Source organism: Notolepis coatsorum, assembly GCF_963971535.1.
Source record: "Notolepis coatsorum genome assembly, chromosome: 10".
Lineage (NCBI taxonomy): Eukaryota > Metazoa > Chordata > Actinopteri > Aulopiformes > Paralepididae > Notolepis > Notolepis coatsorum.
In genome coordinates, this window is record NC_140174.1 from 72898883 (window position 1) to 72918315 (window position 19433).

Here is a 19433-nt window from a genome sequence, read left to right on the forward strand (position 1 = left end):
CTACTGGGCTTGTGCTAGCTGCCGGGGCAGTGAGGACCGCGGGGCCTATGCTAGTGGGACTAGCTGAGGTGCTAACTGCTACCGGGACAGTACTAGCTACTGGGCTTGTGCTAGCTGCCGGGGCAGTGAGGACCGCAGGGCCTATGCTAGTAGGACTAGCTGAGGTGCTAACCACCGGTGGTCTGGCATGTACAGGAATGAGAGAGAGGCAGGACACAAGCGGGGTGTAGTTGAGAAGAGGCTTTACTTCACTTCTTTGGAGTACAACTACAACACCAAAACAATAAAGATGAGTACCACAGCCTAAGCTGGCAGATAATGATTATATAACAAAGGGTACGAATTAGAGACAACACGGAAGGGTGCTGAATCACAACCACAATGGTATAATAATGTTCTGACAACAACGGAAGACACAAGATATGTTTACAAACCGACAAGGAAGTAACAGGACAGCACAGAATATATAGGAGGACTAATCGCACTGATTACTAAACAGGAACAGCTGGGGAAGAGAGGAACATGAATATGGATACACACAGGAACATGAATACACAGAGGGGACAAGACTAGACACTAACAATAACAGGGATAATAGGGACACATAATACAATGAATACAAGGACACTAGACTAATAGGCAGACATCTGAACATACTGGGGAGCACACAGGACCGATAACAAATACAAGGGGAACACATTAATACACACATTCAATAATCTCCAGAGTAGGCACTCCTGCAGTACCGCAAACATAGCGCCAGAGGGTGGCAGAGTATTGTCTGTGTCCAGATAGTTCAGATTATGACAAGTACCCCTTATCAATCCGACAGGCCCATCCGTCCGTGGCACCGATCATCCAGTCCTGCAGTGACTAGACCATCTGTTTCCCACAAACTTGACAGAGTCCATCGAACACAGAGATACCGGAACCCACAAACAACAAACATTGCCATATGTATATATATATCCTTTATATAACTTTAGCTGAAAAGCATTAACCAGCAATTGATTCAATCTGTAATTCAGGCTACCCGAACATAGTCACCTCAGAGGAATGCAGGGCGAGCATCGTGGCCCATTGCGGTAGAAAGCAGTCAACGAATTCAATAAGTATTTAAACAACGTTATTTTATTTAGAAAAAGCAAGTTTACAAAAGAGACTGTATTGGAAATGTCCAATTCAGTTAAAAGAATTATAAAACAAAACATCTCTTCTCTAGCATAGCAAAAACTCTCTTTGTCATTTAGAGCAAATGAGCAAATTAGCTAAAAAAACAAAGCTTTGTCCTGGGGACTCCACTTTGAAAAATATACAGATCCCGTTCCTTACAACGCTCAACGGTATCTGTAGCTATAAGAATGGTGTCTTGAAGTAAAAAATGGAAAATCTGACAAGCTGAAAATCTGAGCTCTCGAAGCTGGAGCAGTCATTTATATATCATATCAAGACCTCTTTGCTATTGGTCCAAAAACAGTGATGTCACAGCGATGTCACTCCACTAGCCAATCAACGTACAACACATAACACATTCCGCAAGGATGAATTCCTCCTTTTGTCTCTCTGTGCTGGGAAACCCCCCAGAACTCCATCTGCTACGGGTCCCGGCTTTCTCTGTCTCCTTACCCACTGTCAAGGTCAAACGCTCTGTGACCGCCTCCCTACACATTCCTGCTCCATAGCACAGAGAAAAAGATATATAATATAATAATATAGAGTACATGGTCCTTCTTAGCATGAATAGCCTAACACGCCTATATATACATATACAGATATATATACATAATCATTTACATCATAATCATAATAGTACATCATACATGTGGTTTTTTTAAAGTGTATGATGGCTCTCTCTTCTGACAAGACAGGCAAGGGTTAATTCTGCAGGCTCCTCTGCTCCAAGGTCACATTCTTGTCTTCACAGAACTGTAAGCGAAGAGACTGAAGAGACTGACTGTGCTGACTGACTGTGCATATACTGTGCATATTCCATTAATTGTAGTATATTTTATAGTGTATATAGTTATACAGGTTATATAAGAATACAAAAAGACATCCGTCATATCAGAGGCCTATTCCATTCTACAGGATTACACAAGATATTGTAGTGTGCACAAGTTACTGTTCCAGAGTCCACAGTCCATAGTTCTCACAGTTTTACACAAGTGGGAAAAAGAATATACAGACATTCCCCATAATCATATATAATAAACATATGCTTAATCTTTTACATCCTACAATTGACAGAGAGAACAGGATGTCATAATAACCAGTGTCACTAGTTGGCTGTGACTCTCAACACAAGTAAAACTAAAAAATAGAAGTCACGTACGTAGACACAAGTGTTCAGTATGTACATATGTACAATGATCAATGCAGGATAGCAGTAACTGAGTTACCATACAATATACTATGCAATATACTAATATACAATATACTATATAGTGCAGAGCAGAAATGGGATGAGGTACAATTTAGGTACAATTTACAATTTACAGTAAGGTGTCCTGAGGTATGGGTTGTAGTGCAAATTCTTTGCCAATAAATTTAAAGTGTGTCTAGGTGTTCTAAAGTGTGTAGAGTGGGTGCTGCAATGGGTTGATTGTTTAAAGTGAGTGGCCACCACTGGTGACGCTCGGGCGCCGACCCCCCTGTTAATAGAGAGAGAAGAAAAAAAATATTTTCTTTAGTTTTTTGTTTTATAGCCCTATAAATAATATAAACATGTTTAAAATGAATAATATTTACTCATTTTAAGTATGTTTGTGTTTCCAATGCACAATATAACGTTAATATATCAAATAAAAAATAATCGTTTTCCTGAACAGGAAGTGACTCACTGCGCATAGCCGCATTTCTCCTAGCGGCTCCTAGCCGTATTTCTCGCCGGGGCTAGACGCAATAGCGCTCTGAGTGCGTCATCGCTGTATCCGTCGCAGCCAATCAGTGCGTAACGCGCTGTGCGTTGAAATATGATGTATTATGTTGGAAGCCGGGCGCGATTTGAAGCGGTCTAGGCAAGCAGCCGTAGCAGCGTCTAGAATTTCCGTCGCCGCATTTCGCGGAGACGCTCTCTGATTGGCTGACGCCATATTTTTTTTCCGTAGCCGCATTTCGCGGAGACGCTCTCTGATTGGCCGATGCCAGTTTCTGTTGTAGCTGTTCTGTTGTGTAACTTGTGTTGTTGTGATGCAGCTATTTCTCTTAGAGCGTGATGGCAAGTTCTTTCGACGGTTAAGCTTAGGCACTCTTTCAAAGTTGGTTAAGGTTAGAGTTTGTCTTAGAGCATGGCGATAGAACGCCAGGTAGTTTGCAGTCTGTTCGACGCGGAAATGGACAAAGAAATCATCAAAGTACTTGTGTTGTGTGGTGCTAACAGCTAACACTTGGCTAACAAGCTATATGGCGGATGCAGTCTGGACAGTGGACAGTGGTCTGGATATACATCAACAGTGGATTATACACTTTATCAAGCCCTCCTGCCCTGGACGTTTCGACTAAACAATGAGTCTCTCTCTCTCTCTCGCTCTCTCTCTCTCTCGCTCTCGCTACACAGCTGTCTCCGAGAAATGCGGCTACGGCAAGTATTGACTGTGCTTGCTGAGACGATAATAGGCTAGCGATTCAAAACGCGCTGCTGTGTTGTGAACTATAACATTAATTTAGCTGCTGCTGATGCATAATGAATGAATGGTGAGTTGTTTAAAATGACAACATATACATGTGTTAATTATTTTATTGGATTGATCCGAGAGACAGAGAGAGATTGCTCCAGAGCATCTCAGAGCATTACATTTTCAACTCGACCTAACGTGAACCCCCGGCTGCGACCACCCAACAGTAGAGCCGCTACTGGTGTGCGGATGTGTGTGCTGTGAGTGCATTTGATGGTTGTTGCATAGTGTTATTGTTCGTTGAGCAACCTGATGGCCTGGGGATAGAAGCTTCTTCTGTGCTTGCCATGAGACTCCGGTATTGCTTGCCTGACCGCAGCAGTTCAAAGAGGCAGTTGTTTGGGTGGCTGGAGTCCTTGATAATTCTCTTAGCCTTACCCATGCACCGCTTGTTGTAAATGTTCTGGAGAGTGGGAAGCCCCCCTCCAATTGTGCGCTCGGCTGAACGGGCCACTCTCTGTAGTCTGCTACGGTCTTGTGCGATGCTATTCCCAAACCAGGAGGTGATATTGCCAGTCAGGATGCTCTCTATTGTACATGAGTAGAAGTTCTTAAGGATCTTCTGACTGACTTGGAACTTCCTTAGGCGCCTGAGGAAGTAGAGGCGTTGCCGTGCCTCCATCAAAGATTATGAACCTACACTATACGGTTTGGCTGTAATACTTCTGTCTATAGTTTCAGGCCCTGTATTTGGTAGCAGTTAGCACTGCCGATAATAACGCTGTCTAACGGAAAAAGCAGATGGTGTGTTAGACGCTTTGCATTGTGAGGAGAACTGACATTAAGCAACAGGGGAAGACATATTCAATTGTCTACTTGGCATCAAAATAAGGAGAGTGTGGGAAAGCCAGTGATTGCTTGTACAAGCAACCCCCCCCCCCCCCCCCCCCCCCCCCCCCCCCGAGTGTATAGCTAGGTCATCAAGGTCATTCAAACCGCATGGTACAATACGGTAAGTTATGGTTATGTTTTGAATAGTATAGGACCAATGTTAAAGGTTTCAAACTAAAATGCTAAATGTTAGAGTGAGTGCATGTGTCTCATGCATGTGCATGTGCATTTGTGTGTGTGTGTGTGTGTGTGTGTGTGTGTGTGTGTGTGTGTGTGTGTGTGTGTGTGTGTGTGTGTGTGTGTGTGTGTGTGTGTGTGTGTGTGTGTGTGTGTGTGTGTGTGTGTGTGTGTGTGTGTGTGTGTGTGTGTGTGTGTGTGTGTGTGTGTGTACGATACGTATGCCTGACCACCGCCTGCCCAGCCAAGTCCTCTATGGCCAACTGAGAGCAGCAAAGCGGGCTGCTGGAGGCCAAAAGAGACGTTTTAAGGACTACACCAGAGACCTCCTAAAGTGTGCAAACATCACGCAGCTTGAAACTCTGGCACTCGACAGATCAGCCTGGCAAGTCACTTGTGCCACTGCGGTTTCCCAAATACACCAAGCAAACCAAGACCGAAGATCTGAGAGGCGCACACAACGACACCAGCGGGCGACTGGCATGTGTGTGTGTGTGTGTGTGTGTGTGTGTGTGTGTGTGTGTGTGTGTGTGTGTGTGTGTGTGTGTGTGTGTGTGTGTGTGTGTGTGTGTGTGTGTGTGTACATTCAGGTATTAGTGCATGTGTTGCTCTGTTCATGTGTTCCATGCCTTCGGTCATACGATGTTTCACTATGTTTCTTTGCACCGTACAGCCTACCATCAGTGCTATGGTTTAAATATGATCATACCATATTCCTTTTTAAGTCTCTATGAAGTGAACACACTATATAAACAATTCAGTTGAATCTTTCAATCTTTCTTTTCCTTCTACTGTACGTGACATATAGTACAGCCACCGGTGAAGGCTTCAGACCCCAAATGGTACGGAAGGTTTTCAGATCTCAGATAGAATAGACTTCAAAATAATATCACTTAATGGCCTAGGGTCAAAATAACATATCTGATCTGCTTCCACACTATGAAGCGAACTATGAACTAAAGCTGAAGCTGCATTCTGTTATTGGCTTGAATAAACTCCCGGAGGATCTTAGATCTGCCCCAACCATGGCAATTTTCTTTTCTTTTTTAAATAGGCTTAAAACCTTTATGTTCACCTCTGCTTTCTAACTTTAGCTAAAATCACTGTAACATTCTATTATTGTTATGCCTTCATACTGTGATCTCTATGTCTTTCTTTAAAAAATACATTTTAAAATTGTTACGCTATAAAGGTAAAGTTTAAGGGGGACAATGGCTTTTCCAAAGCATTGTGACGTATGTATCAATGCAGGTAGGGGGCAACTCAGTCACGTGATTCGGCGGATATTGCTGATTGGCTCAAAGACGGTATGTTTATAAAGAAGAAACCTCTATCTATCTAGTCTATTGAGCCTGGACTGCTACATACCCAATGCGCAATACTGTTGACATTTTTATTTTGCCTTTATATGTCTAGTTCTCGTACTGCTGAGCTGACCTGTTTCTCTCGTCCAATACATTTCATTGTACCATTGACCTTGTGTTAACGTGCATAAGACCAATGAAAGGAACTTGAACTTGAACATGAACCTGAACTTTTTTTTTTATCCACTTTTTCTCCCCATTTTCTATTTTTCTCCCATCCCAATTTCGTGTATCCAATTCTTCCCTCCCCTGTCTTGAACGTTGCTAGACTATGCCTCCCACAGGTCGGTTGTAGTGAGGACAGAAGCCTTGCATCACGTGTCCCCTCCGGTACACGAGGAGGCAGCCTGTCGCATCTTTTCACCGCAGCAGCTCGAACTCTCAGTGGCGAGGAGTAACAAGTGGGAGGCTCACGCTGCCCCCGTCACTTCCTGCTTCCGTCGCACCGGCGTCACCAAACCGACCTGTAGGAGTCGCTGTCCACAACGTCAAATCCCCACCCACTGGCTTTCCCACCCTCTAACACTTGCCAATTGTGTTAGTATGAACGACCGGCCAGCCGGTAGCAATGCCGAGAGCTGGGCTCGAACCCAGCGTCTCCTGTGTTAGAGGCGAGCGCCTTGCCCACTGCGCCAATCAGCCGCCCCGACATGAACCTGAACTTGAAGTGCATGGCTGCACCAGGAGCGTGTCTCTCCCGCGGCTGGAGCTGAGCACATGTCTAGTCTTAAGTGTGACGGATCGGCCCGTTTCCTCAAACCCACCCTCTGAAGACGTCGCCTAACCTCATCAAGACTCTGCTGTCACTGTTTATCTTCAAACAGGAAATAGTTTAAACCACAGTCTCAGTCAAGCTCACTCTGCAAGACTGGTGGAACAGGCCGGATTGAAGTAAAAAATGGTTGAAGATTTTCTCCTGTTGGGTGTTTATTAATTCGTTTTTTATAGTTATTTATTTTATATTTATTTGACTTTTAGATATACAGGTACAGTCAAAATAAAGGATCTCACATTGGGAAGACACTCTTTTATTACAAGTTATATGGTTACTGAAGTGGACCTCTTCATCAGGAAATGGGCAGTGGCTGCAGCTCTTTGAGTTGTTTCTCTATAACAATACAGCCTGAGTGATTTAGCCTGTATTTACCCAGGGGTGGGTTTGCTGAGCACGGATGCTCTTTTCCAGCGACGCCCTGCTTCCACACGCACACAGTTACACACATTCGCACCTGGGAGCTGCCCAGTACAACCACAGCCTGTGCCTTGCTCAAGGGCACTTCAGCGGTTGGTATTGAGGGACAGAAGAGCATTATTCATTCACTTCCCTGCCCAGATTTTTCCCGCCAGTCAGACCTTCTGGTCACAAGCCTGCTTCTCTAACCTTTGGCCACTGCTGCCCCACTCATTCATAGGAATCTTTTATATGAATGGTATTTTTCTTGAATGAATAGGTAATATAGGCTATAGGTATACTGGCTCAAGTGATTCTCTTCCCTCATTAGCGAATGGATGCAACCTGCTACACGGCGATCAATGACGGTGCTGGAGCCTATTCTGAGAACGAACTGGACAGTCATTGATTTCCTGATTCATGAGGCGACCTTCAAACAGCACAGGCCTTAATTCAGCATCGCTTCAGACGGAGGCAAAACTATTGTCTGTTTACCAACGCTGGGTGGAGAAAACACACACAAGAGCCAGTGTAGCATCTGGCGCAAAGCATGAAGTGTCTGGCGCAAAGCCCATCTGGCACAAGACCTGAAGCGTCTGGCACGAAGCCTGAAGCGTCTGGCGCAAAGCCTGAACCATCTGGTGCAAAGCCTGAACCGTCTGGTGCAAAACCTGAACCATCTGGTGCAAAACCTGAGCCGTCTGGTGCAAAGCCTGAACCGTCTGGTGCAAAGCCTGAACCGTCTGGTGCAAAGCCTGAACAGTCTGGTGCAAAGCCTGAAAGCCTGAACCATCTGGTGCAAAGCCTGAACCGTCTTGTGCAAAGCCTGAACCGTCTGGTGCAAAGCCTGAAGAGTCTGGTGCAGAACCATCTGGTGCAAAGCCTGAACCGTCTGGTGCAAAGCCTGAAGAGTCTGGTGCAAAGCCTGAAGAGTCTGGTGCAAAGCCTGAACCATCTGGTGCAAAGCCTGAACCGTCTGGTGCAAAGCCTGAACCGTCTGATGCAAAGCCTGAACCGTCTGGTGCAATGCCTGAACAGTCTGGTGCAAAGCCTGGGACGCACTGGCGGACTCGGGGAGGAGGGGGGGTGGCTGGGGCAGACGGCCCCCCCTGGTGCCCCCACGGTTGAAAAACGTGCGCTAAAGTGCCCTTTTGAGTGGGCGAAAAATTTGAGGGTGTGCCCTATTGGTGCCCCTCTAATGGTTAAACGTGACCATGTGCCCCCACAGTTGAAAACATTGCGCTAAACCTAAAGTGCCCGTTTGAGCGGCAAAAACTAGAGGATGTGCCCATTGGTGCCCTTCCAATGGTCTAAACTTGACCATGTGCCCCCACAGTTGAAAACATTGCCCTTTTGAGTGGCGAAAATTAGAGGATGTGCCCTTCCAATGGTTAAACTTGACCATGTGCCCCCACAGTTGTAAAATATCACGCAAAAGTGCCCCTTTGAGTGAAAAAACTAGAGGATGTGCCCATTGGTGCCCCTCCAATGGTCTAAACTTGACCATGTGCCCCCACGGTTGAAAAACAGCATGCTAAAGTGCCCTATTGAGTGGTGAAAACATAGCAAAAAAATTAAATAACGTGTCTTAATGACTGCTCTGTTAGTGGATAAAATGTGATGCAGCTTACTAGGGCAGGCTTTCCCAAAGTGGGTGCCATGATGAAGACAGTGTAGGGGTGTTGCAAAATAGTTAAACCCTGCTTATATTCTAAACACATTATATGGCCATTAGCAAATATTCTCTGAGTTTTTGCAAGGAACCGATGGGCTAATATCTAGCTAACATTTTGATGTTTCTCGATCTGCAGTACTGTCCCTATCCCCCCCCCCAATGTATCCTTTAGGTTAGGTTAGAGTAAGTTAGTTTAACTGAGGCACAAAGTCCAAGCATGCTGGGAACTTGAGGCACAACTCTAAGCAGCCCTGTCACTACAATATTCCATCCATTTAGGTTTTCAGTTTTAGACACATCCCTTCTTGAATGTTCAGATGCCAGAGTACTAAACAGGTACCTTGCTTAGCTGATTCTATGCTAACCTGTGTTCTCAATTTAGAAATAAAGTGTACAAATTATTTTAGGATAATTTGCACAAAATATACCCATAGCACTTTAAAGTTCAGTGTGAATTGCTTTTTAAAGCTAACTTAATAGTGGTAGTAAACTTAAAAGTGGGTTTAGCATTGGCCTATATTCTATGATTACAGAATGCCAAGGAGAGAAAGAAATCGGAAGAATATTAAAAAGCAGCTGAAAAAAAATGCTGCGAGAGGCAGCTTCTCTTTGAAAAATTGGGTCCAAAGCAACAATAGTAAGGGAGGAGATAACTAAGGATGATACAGGTATGTATTTGTAAGTCCTCACTACTAGCTACGTGTACAAGCTTGTCTCACAGAGCCATAGTTTGGATTATAACTGCGAATCTGGTGCTAACATGGTCAATAATGCTTATTTTGGACAGAAACATGTGTTTTAAACATTTAAATTGCCAACTATAGACCCTTTTTATCCCAATCAAGGCAAGAGGGCTAGTGGTAGTGCTATATATGACATATTATTTTATAATACAATTATAACATTGTAGGCTACAGTACGAATATTATATACAGTACAATTATATTACGATTATAAAACAAATATTATTTGCTCCACCTTAGATAAAGACAGTACAGACAATGAAGATGGAGATACTCAAGAGGGAAATGATGATATCAGGAAGAAAGATGGTGAAGAAGTGGAGGAAAGAGAAAATGCAGATGATTATATGGAGAGAAAATTATGAAGAAGTGGAGGAAAGAGAAAATGCAGATGACTCTATGGAGAGAAATTATGAAGAAGTTGAATAAAGAGAGAATGCAGATGATGCTATGGAGAGAAATTATGATGAAGACGGTCATGGAGATGCTAAAGAAAGCGAGGATGAAAATGATGATAGGGAGAGAAATTATCAAATGACACAACAACAAATAACTTGAATGCTCTCCTGTTGCCATTAAAATAGCCCACTGATCCAGCCAGTATCCAGGTACAATATATTAATTGATTCTGCATCGCAATTTTCGAATTTTGAACACCGTAATTATGCATTCGAATTTTTGACATTGAATTTTGAACACCGTAATTATGCATTCGAATTTTTTACATTGAATTTTAAACACCGCATTTTTATTTCACATACAGTAGGTAAATTCGGAGCAAAAAAATTCAGATACATGATTTTCAAAGTAATTATTTTTCAATGCTATAAATTCAGCGTCTGATAACATTCAAATACTTCTGTCACTCATTTGCTTCCATAGGGGAGGGAGAGATAGAGGAGAGAAGGAGAGGACAGGATGAGAGAAGGAGAGGAGAGGACATGAGGAGAGAAGGAGAGGACAGGAGGAGAGAAGGGGAGTACAGGATGAGAGAAGGAGAAGACAGGAGGAGAGAAGGGGAGTACAGGAGGAGAGAAAGAGAGGACATGAGGAGAGAAGGGGAGGAGATAAGGAGAGTTAGGAGAGAGAAAGGAAGAAGCTCAATGGCACTCGAATTAACTTTAACTGTTAAACTGTTTTATATCCTGTAAAATATATGTTGTAAATAGCTTTTAAAGAATAGGTTCATTATTTTTCAACCCAGACCATATTAAAATGCTGTTTCCAAAATATTTATATTCCTCACTGATATATTTAGCATTGAGAAATGTACCACTGCAGCAATGGTTTAGGCCTTCAAACACTATGATAATGTACTTTTCAAACACCATGATAAATCTACTTTTCAAACACCATGACAATGAGTTGAAATAAACATTTGATTGTTCCCTGTGTGTTTTTATCATAGAGGTGTGGTTATACTATTCATCTGGATTGTCTTTGTTATTCTAATGTTAATCTTAATCAAGGATGAAGACTATTTTACCATACATGACTCATCATAGCTTTTTGCTCACTGATGGGGTCCCATGTTGTGCAGTAGGTGCCCTTTTTTCTTTTCGCCCCTGCCCTTTAAACAGCCTGAGTCCGCCACTGCTGGGACGTGCTCAGCATGTAACATGAGCGTTGACCTCCACAATCTACCAATGCACTTTGCATCAAGTCTGACTGGCAGTGGATTTTCACTAAGATATAATGTAACAATGCCTGTTTAACATGTAAAATATGAAGAGTTTTAGATTAATCTCTAGGGAACAGAGTCCCCTCATTTTATACATTAATAATCCCTTAAAATATCCTTACTAGGTAAATTAAGTAGAATTGTGCACAGACTATTATGCTTAAAATAAATTACAACCCCTTAATTGAAATGAAACTCCTTAACATTTAACCTCCACGCTTAGACCTATACACTACCCAGCCACACCAGTGCTTAGACCTCTACACTACCCAGCCGCTTCAGTGCTTAGACCTCTACACTACCCAGCTACACCAGTGCTTAGACCTCTACACTACCCAGCCATGTCAATGCTTAGACCTCTACACTACCCAGTGTTTAGACCTCTACACTACCACCAGTGCTTAGACCACTACACTACCCAGTGCTTAGACCTCTACACTACCCAGTGTTTAGACCTCTACACTACCACCAGTGCTTAGACCTCTACACTAAACAGTGCTTAGACCTCTACACTACCCACTACCCAGTGTTTAGACCTCTACACTACCTAGTGCTTAGACCTCCTCTACACTACCCAGTGTTTAGACTTCTAAACTGCCCAGTGTGTAGACCTCTACACTACCCAGCCACACCTACTGTAGTGCTTAGACCTCTACACTACCCAGTGTTTAGACCTCTACACTACCCAGCCACACCAGTGCTTAGACCTCTACACTACCCAGTTCTTAGACCTCTACACTACCCAGTGTTTAGACCTCTACACTACTCAGTGTTTAGACCTCTACACTACCCAGCCACACCAGTGCTTAGACCTCTACACTACCCAGTGCTTAGACCTCTACACTACCCAGTGCTTAGACCTCTACACAGTGGCGGACTCAGGCTGTTTGAAGGGCAGGGGCGAAAATAAAAAAAGGGCACCTACTGCACAACATGGGACCCCATCAGTGAGCAAAAAGCTATGATGCGTCATGTATGATGAAATAGTCTTCATCCGATTAACATTAGAATAACATAGACAATCCAGATTAATAGTATAACCACACCTCTATGATAAAAACACACAGGGAACAATACACCTTTAACATTTTTATTTCATAAAACAGTTTAACAGTTAAAGTTAATTCGAGTGCCGTTGAGCTTCTTCCTTTCTCTCTCCTCCCCTTCTCTCCTCATGTCCTCTCCTCCTGTACTCCCCCTCTCCTCTCATTCTCTCCTCCTGTCCTCTCCTCCCCTTCTATCCTCCTATACTCCCCTACTCTCCTCCTATACTCCCCTACTCTCCTCCTGTACTCCCCTTCTCTCCTATACTCTCCTTCTCTCCTCCTGTCCACTCCTTCTCTCCTCCTGTCCACTCCTTCTCTCCTCCTGTCCACTCCTTCTCTCCTCCTGTCCTCTCCTCTCCTTCTCTCCTCCTGTCCTTTACTCTCCTTCTCTCATCCTGTCCTCTCCTCCTGTCCTCTCCTCCTCTCCCTCTCTTTCGCTCCCTCCCCCTCCCTATCTTCAGAATAGCGCAACAAAACTCAACAAATCTATCAGAGTGGTGGTCTATGCTGTGCTTCTGAACATGGGCTGGATCAGTGGGATATTTTAATGGCAACAGGAGAGCATTCAAGTTATTTGTTGTTGTGTCACCATCATTTCTCTCCATAGCATTATCTGCATTCTCTCTTTCATCCGGTCTTTATCTAAGGTGGAGCAAATAATATTAGTTTTATAATAGTAATATAATTGTACTGTATATAATATTTGTACTGTAGCCTACAATGTTGTATTATAAAATAATATGTCATATAGCACTACCACTAGCCTTCTTGCCTTGATTGGAATAAAAACGGTCTATGGTTGGTCAATTTAAATGTTTAAGACACATTTTTCTGTCCAAAATAAGCATTATTGACCATGTTAGCACCAGATTCTCAGTTATAATCCAAACTATGGCTCTGTGAGACAAGCAGCTTGTACATGTAGATAGTAGTGAGGACTTACAAATACATAGGCTACCTGTATCCTTATCTCCTCCCTTACTATTATTGCTTTGGACCCAATTCTTCAAAGAGAAGCTGCCTCTCGCAGCATTTCTCAGATGCTTTTTAACATTCTTCCGATTTCTCTCTCTCCTTGGCATTCTGTAATCATAGAATATAGGCCAATGCTAAACCCACTTTTAAGTTTACTACCACTCTTAAATTAACTTTAAAAAGCAATCCACACTGAACTTTAAAGTGCTATGGGTATATTTTGTGCAAAGTAATGTGTACACTTTATTTCTAAATTGAGAACACAGGTTAGCATTATAGCATATACCTGTTTAGTTAGCTAGCTACAGTAGTAATAAAGCTAGCCTACACTAGCCTAGGCTAAAACATACTGCCATCAATAAAAACACTTGCAGTGTAGGCCTACATACATTAGTATTTAGTAATGCATAATTGGTAAAACAAACTCAATCTTTGCAACTTCAAAGAAAGCTTGCTGTATTACCTACCTACCTGACACAGCAGTAGGATGCAGGGTTACAGCCATCTGGCATCTGAACATTCAAAACTTAACCCTCCAGTCACCCTTGTCGCAATTCTCTGCAAATAGCCTTTTTTTCATGTGTGTTTGTGGATAGCGTTGGCTATATTTTATGTATATGCCAGGAAAGTATCTCAGTATCACATATTTGACTCACTTTGATTTTCAAAAATCACTATTAAGCGTGTGGCATAAAAGTGTCACGCCATCCACTAGGGCTGGGCAATTAATCGAAATAAAATCGCGATCTCGATTCATAGACCTATGCAATCTCATTTCTAAATTATGAAGATATTTTTTATTAAAAAAGATTAAAAAAAGTTAAGTTAACTTTTTTAAATGATGACGATTCTGACTTGAGTTATTTTGTATGTTACAATAGACTTTTAAGTTTAAGTCAAGCACTTTCATATGACTTACTTGACTTAATCCTCTTTACCCCGTTGGTGGGCATAGGGCGTCCACCAGAGCTCTCCATCTCACTCTCTTCTGGGCCAGGGCCTTTGCTTTGCAGCACTTTCATATATGTTATGTTTAAGTTTAAGTCAAGCACTTTGATATGTTATGTTGTCTGTTTAAGAAAGAGTGCAATCAATTATTTTATTGAAAAAATAAGAATCGTGTGAGAGAATCGTGATCTCAATTCTTAGAGAGAAAAATCGTGATTCACATTTGAGCAAGAATCGCCCAGCCCTACAGTACCATCCACCCTAGTTGCAGAAATGAACAGGTTAATGCATGTGTGCGTGCGTGTGTGTGTGTGTCTGGCTTTGACCCCAGCCTGGCTGACTATTCTGCCCAGAGACCCAGATGCAGGTGCAGATGCAAGTTTCAAGTTTGTTTATTTGTTTATGCACCTGAAGTGAAACAAAAAACCCCGCACTAAGCACTCCCTGGGCCATGCTCTAGGGCAGGGGTCAGCAACCTTTGCTATCAAATAAGACCCCCCCCCCACAAACTAAAATGTATCTGGAGCCGCAAAACCAATTTACCCTTAAAATGAAGATAACAGTGTATAACGTTTTATATATAGTTATCCCCAAGCATACCCCATATTTAGCATAAATGTTCACGTTTAACCATTGGAAGGGCACCAATGGGCACGTCCTCTCATTTTCAACACTCAAAAAGGGCATTTTAGCGCGATGTTTTCAACTGTGGGGGCACATGGTCACGTTTAACCATTAGAGGGGCACCAATAGGGCACGTCCTCTAATTTCTTTCACTCAAAAGGGCACTTTTGCGTGATATTATTTAACCGTGGGGCACATGGTCAAGTTTAGACCATTGGAAGAGCACCAATAGGGCACACCTTCTAATTTTTCGCCACTTAAAAGGGCACTTTAGCGCGCCTTTTTCAACCGTGGGGGCACCAATAGGGCACATCCTCTAATTTCTTTCACTCAAAAGGGCACTTAAGTGCGCGTTTTTCAACCGTGGGGGCACCAATAGGGCACATCGTCTAATTTCTTTCACTCAAAAGGGCACTTTAGCGCACGTTTTTCAACCGTGGGGGCACCAATAGGGCACATCCTCTAATTTCTTTCACTCAAAAGGGCACTTAAGCGCGCGTTTTTCAACAGTGGGGGCACCAATAGGGCACATCCTCTCATTTCTTTCACTCAAAAGGGCACGTAAGCGTGCGTTTTTCGACCGTGGGGGCACCAATAGGGCACATCCTCTAATTTCTTTCACTCAAAAGGGCACTTAAGCGCGCGTTTTTCAACCGTAGGGGCACCAATAGGGCACACCCTCTAATTTCTTTCACTCAAAAGGGCACTTTAGCGCGCGTTTTTCGACTGTGGGGGCACCAATAGGGCACATCCTCTAATTTCTTTCACTCAAAAGGGCACTTAAGCGCGCGTTTTTCAACCGTGGGGGCACCAATAGGGCACACCCTCTAATTTCTTTCACTCAAAAGGGCACTTTAGCGCGCGTTTTTCGACTGTGGGGGCACCAATAGGGCACATCCTCTTATTTCTTTCACTCAAAAGGGCACTTAAGCGTGCGTTTTTCGACCGTGGGGGCACCAATAGGGCACATCCTCTAATTTCTTTCACTCAAAAGGGCACTTTAGCGCACGCTTTTCAACCGTGGGGGCACCAATAGGGCACATCCTCTAATTTCTTTCACTCAAAAGGGCACTTAAGCGCGCGTTTTTCGACCGTGGGGGCACCAGGGGGGGCGGTCTCCCCCCCTGACCCCCCCCCCTGAGTCCGCCAGTGCCTCTACACTATCCAGTGCTTAGACCTCTACACTACCCAGTGTTTAGACCGCTACACTACCCAGTGTTTAGACCTCTACAGTGCTTAGACCTCTACACTACCCAGTGTTTAGACCTCTACACTACCCAGCCACACCTGAAGACTGTGGCAGGAGCACTCATTCAAGGGTACTACGACTATGCTTGCACCTCATGGTACCAAAGCACCTCAATGGCGCTAAAAACAAATTTACAAACATCACAAAACAAACTGGTCAGACTACTGCTTGACCTTACTCCTAAAATCCACCTCACCCCTGCCCACTTTGACAACCTAGGATGGCTTAGAGTAGATGACAGAGTACAGCAACTTGCAATGGGCCTGGTCTATAAGATACACACAACGAAGGTACCCATGTACATGTCAAAATACTTCCCAAAGGTCAGTGAATACCACAACCACAACAGGGAGCTCCACAAATCATGTTAAACCCAGATTCGGCTCAAACAAGGGAATAAACACGTTTCGCAATTATGCCACATCAATGTGGAACGCCCTACCCACAGCTGTAAAGGAATGTGAATCACTACTTTTAAAACCACTCTCAAGGAGCACCTACGGGGGAGACTGCAATTCAAAACTGGCCCCTGTAAATGTCCTAACCCAACCCCCTCCAATGTACAGTAAATGTCCTAACCCAGTAATACACGAGACCCTCTTCTTGGAACCAAGTAAGGTTGCGTCGATAATCCAATGTGCAGTTACCCCCATCCCACCTACCCATCCCCCCTCCACCCCAGCCCACCCAAACCATCTCCAATGTACAGTCCCCCCCCCCCACCCCACCCCACCTACCCACCCCCCCCCCCCCCCCACCTACCCAACCCCCCCCCCCACCTACTCCAATGTACAGTTTCTTCGTCAAATGTATATACTCTCTTTTTTTTTTTTTACTCTTTTTGTATCACAAACAGTACTGTATTTGTAAATCTGGTATGTCATAAATGTATAGATGTAGCAGTACTGTCTGTATGTCATGTATGTCATATTATGATGAATTGAAAATGGGGGACCCTGATGTAAACAAGACGAAAGTCTTTCTCTGGTCTGCATCCCCTTAACAATTGTCTGTATTGAGCTGTACTGTATTGTACCCATTCTGCAATCTGTTAATACAATTTTCAATCAATCAATCAATCAATCAATCAATCAAACCTAGTGCTTAGACCTCTACACTACCCAGCTGTGGCACCCAAAGCCATGGAAACACGATTTGTCCCTACCAAAGAATGTTTCTATTAGTGTCCCTACCAAAGTTCAAATCAAACCTACGCCGGACTCACCTGATGATGTGGTCCAAGTCGCACCTGTGTTCCGTGCTGATATTCATCATCACCATGTAAAACTTGGAGGCACAAAGCTGGTAACTTAGCATCTCCATGGTCTCCTCATCGCAGTGCAGTGGGGAATAGATCTGCTCCTGGTCCTGGAAATGTTCTGAAAAAAAGTAAACAAAGACAAACCCAGACACTTTAAAGGTGCTATAGATCAAATTCAGCCACTAGATGTCGCACTAGAGCACCATCATGTCATTTATCCAATCAGATGCATTCCATGTGGGGAAATGGGAAGTATGTAGGGCAGGGGTGGGCAATTATTTTTCCCGGGCGGCCGAATGAGCAACTGAAAATATGTTGGAGGGCCGGGCCAAAATTCCAAACTCAATTATGCATAATATACATTTTATTTCTATATAAAAAGCAGTAAATGGCATTGTTTTGACCCCTGGTAAGAGTGTATGTTATTATTTGGCAATTAAAAGGTGAGGTTAGCTTTCAAAAATATCATTTATTCAAATAGAATTTATTTCCAAAATGATAAACAAAATGTGAAACATTAATAACAAAGGGCATGTATGAAAAAGTGCTATACAAATAAAGTTATTATTTTGAGTTTCATATACTATTGAAACAAGGATTTTCTTAGCTTTCTAAAGACATCACATCATCTTATAGCCAAAATAAACAAGACATGTCACTGAACTGTGTAAAGAAAAGTGTCCCAGTAGCCTTTTTTACTTTACATGCCTATATTAAACATTTAATGTTTTCAGAACTGTGCAAAAAAAAGAAAAAAAATATCAAGTGTCCCATTTCACTTGTTATATTTCCACATTTTAGTGTTCTTCAGCTATTTTTTTTTCATTCAGTGTGATAAATCCAGTCTCTGTTGAGCTTTAACAAGTCCATCAAAGTCAGGTTGCATGTCTGAGGTGGAGATGCGAAGCACAGCTGCCAGATGTTCATCAGTGAGAGAGGATCTGTACCTGGACTTGGTAAACGTCATGACTGAGAATGTCTGTTCACATATAGGTGGATCCAAAGAGAACCAACATCTTCTGAGCATGTCTTCTCATGTTTGGAAAGTTCTCCTCCTTGAGAGCAGAGTAGAACTCTAGCAGTGATGCTGACTTAAAGTGCTCTTTCAGTAGTGAATCAGGCTGCAGGTCAATGAGTTCAAGCTGAACATCAGTGGGTGCACTATCAACACTGCAGGTAAAGGGAGAGGAAACCAGCTGCATTTCATCCTCAACCTTTTTGAAATCTTGAAAACGCCCTGAAAATTCCTCATGCAGTGCTCCCAACATGGATGAGTATCTGTGCCGGTGATCAGCTGATGGTTTGACTTCTTTCAGGGTTTTCATGTATTTGAGATTGTTGCTGCCTAGTTGCCTTGAAATTAATTGCAACTTTGTCATGAAGGCTTTCACATGGCTATGCATTTTATGATCAAAAATGCCCTTGCCCTGCAATTGTGTGTTCAGTAGGGATGGGTACCGTTCACATTTGAACCGATACGGTACCGGTACCTGTGAATCGATACCGGTACCCAACGGTACCCTTTTTCTGTACTTTAGTCTCCAAAAATTTAATCTACCTACTTCAGTTGTGAAAAAAGAAATCCAAACTTCAAATAACCACACTTTCGACCGTTTTCGGCTTGCCCCGTCTGCTTTGTTGTTGAATCAAGTCAAATCCTAGGTAAGCGTATATTGTGCGTGTGAACGTTGTTGTTTAAATTGTCAATGTTTAAATTCATGAATCAATATTTTTTGGGGGGGGGGAAACAATACTTTTATTCGACACTTTTCTAAAAGCTCTGTTGATGTATTATTATTATTTTCTTTTTATGATTACTCTACATACAAATCCATAGCACCTTTAAGTTTACCCACCAAATGTCCATAATTGATATATTCAATACTTGCACCTATCTTTTTTCAGTGGTATAAATGGTGCCACTTGATGTCAGAGTCAGTTGATTTCCATCAAAGTAAGGGAGGCTAAGCTGAAACCGGGATGGGTGGATTGATCATAAAAGTATTGATACCTC

The 19433-nt window shown here is 43.0% G+C and overlaps 1 protein-coding gene across 2 annotated transcripts in view; it reads right to left on the minus strand.

Moving 5' to 3' along the window:
* Positions 1 to 19433, minus strand: part of LOC311236229 (receptor activity-modifying protein 1) — an 84543-nt gene that overhangs the window by 50247 nt on the left and 14863 nt on the right. Inside the window, exons 4-5 of one of the 2 annotated variants that reach the window (XM_084323879.1) lie at positions 17384 to 17537; positions 1116 to 2651 (exon numbers count right to left, since the gene is read on the minus strand). In XM_084323879.1, coding sequence (XP_084180005.1) covers positions 2486 to 2651; positions 17384 to 17537 — 320 coding nt within the window. In that variant the 3' untranslated portion in view covers positions 1116 to 2485. Of the gene's footprint in view, positions 1 to 1115; positions 2652 to 17383; positions 17538 to 19433 lie in introns of those variants that run through there. The other variant, XM_084323878.1, reaches the window with a different exon arrangement.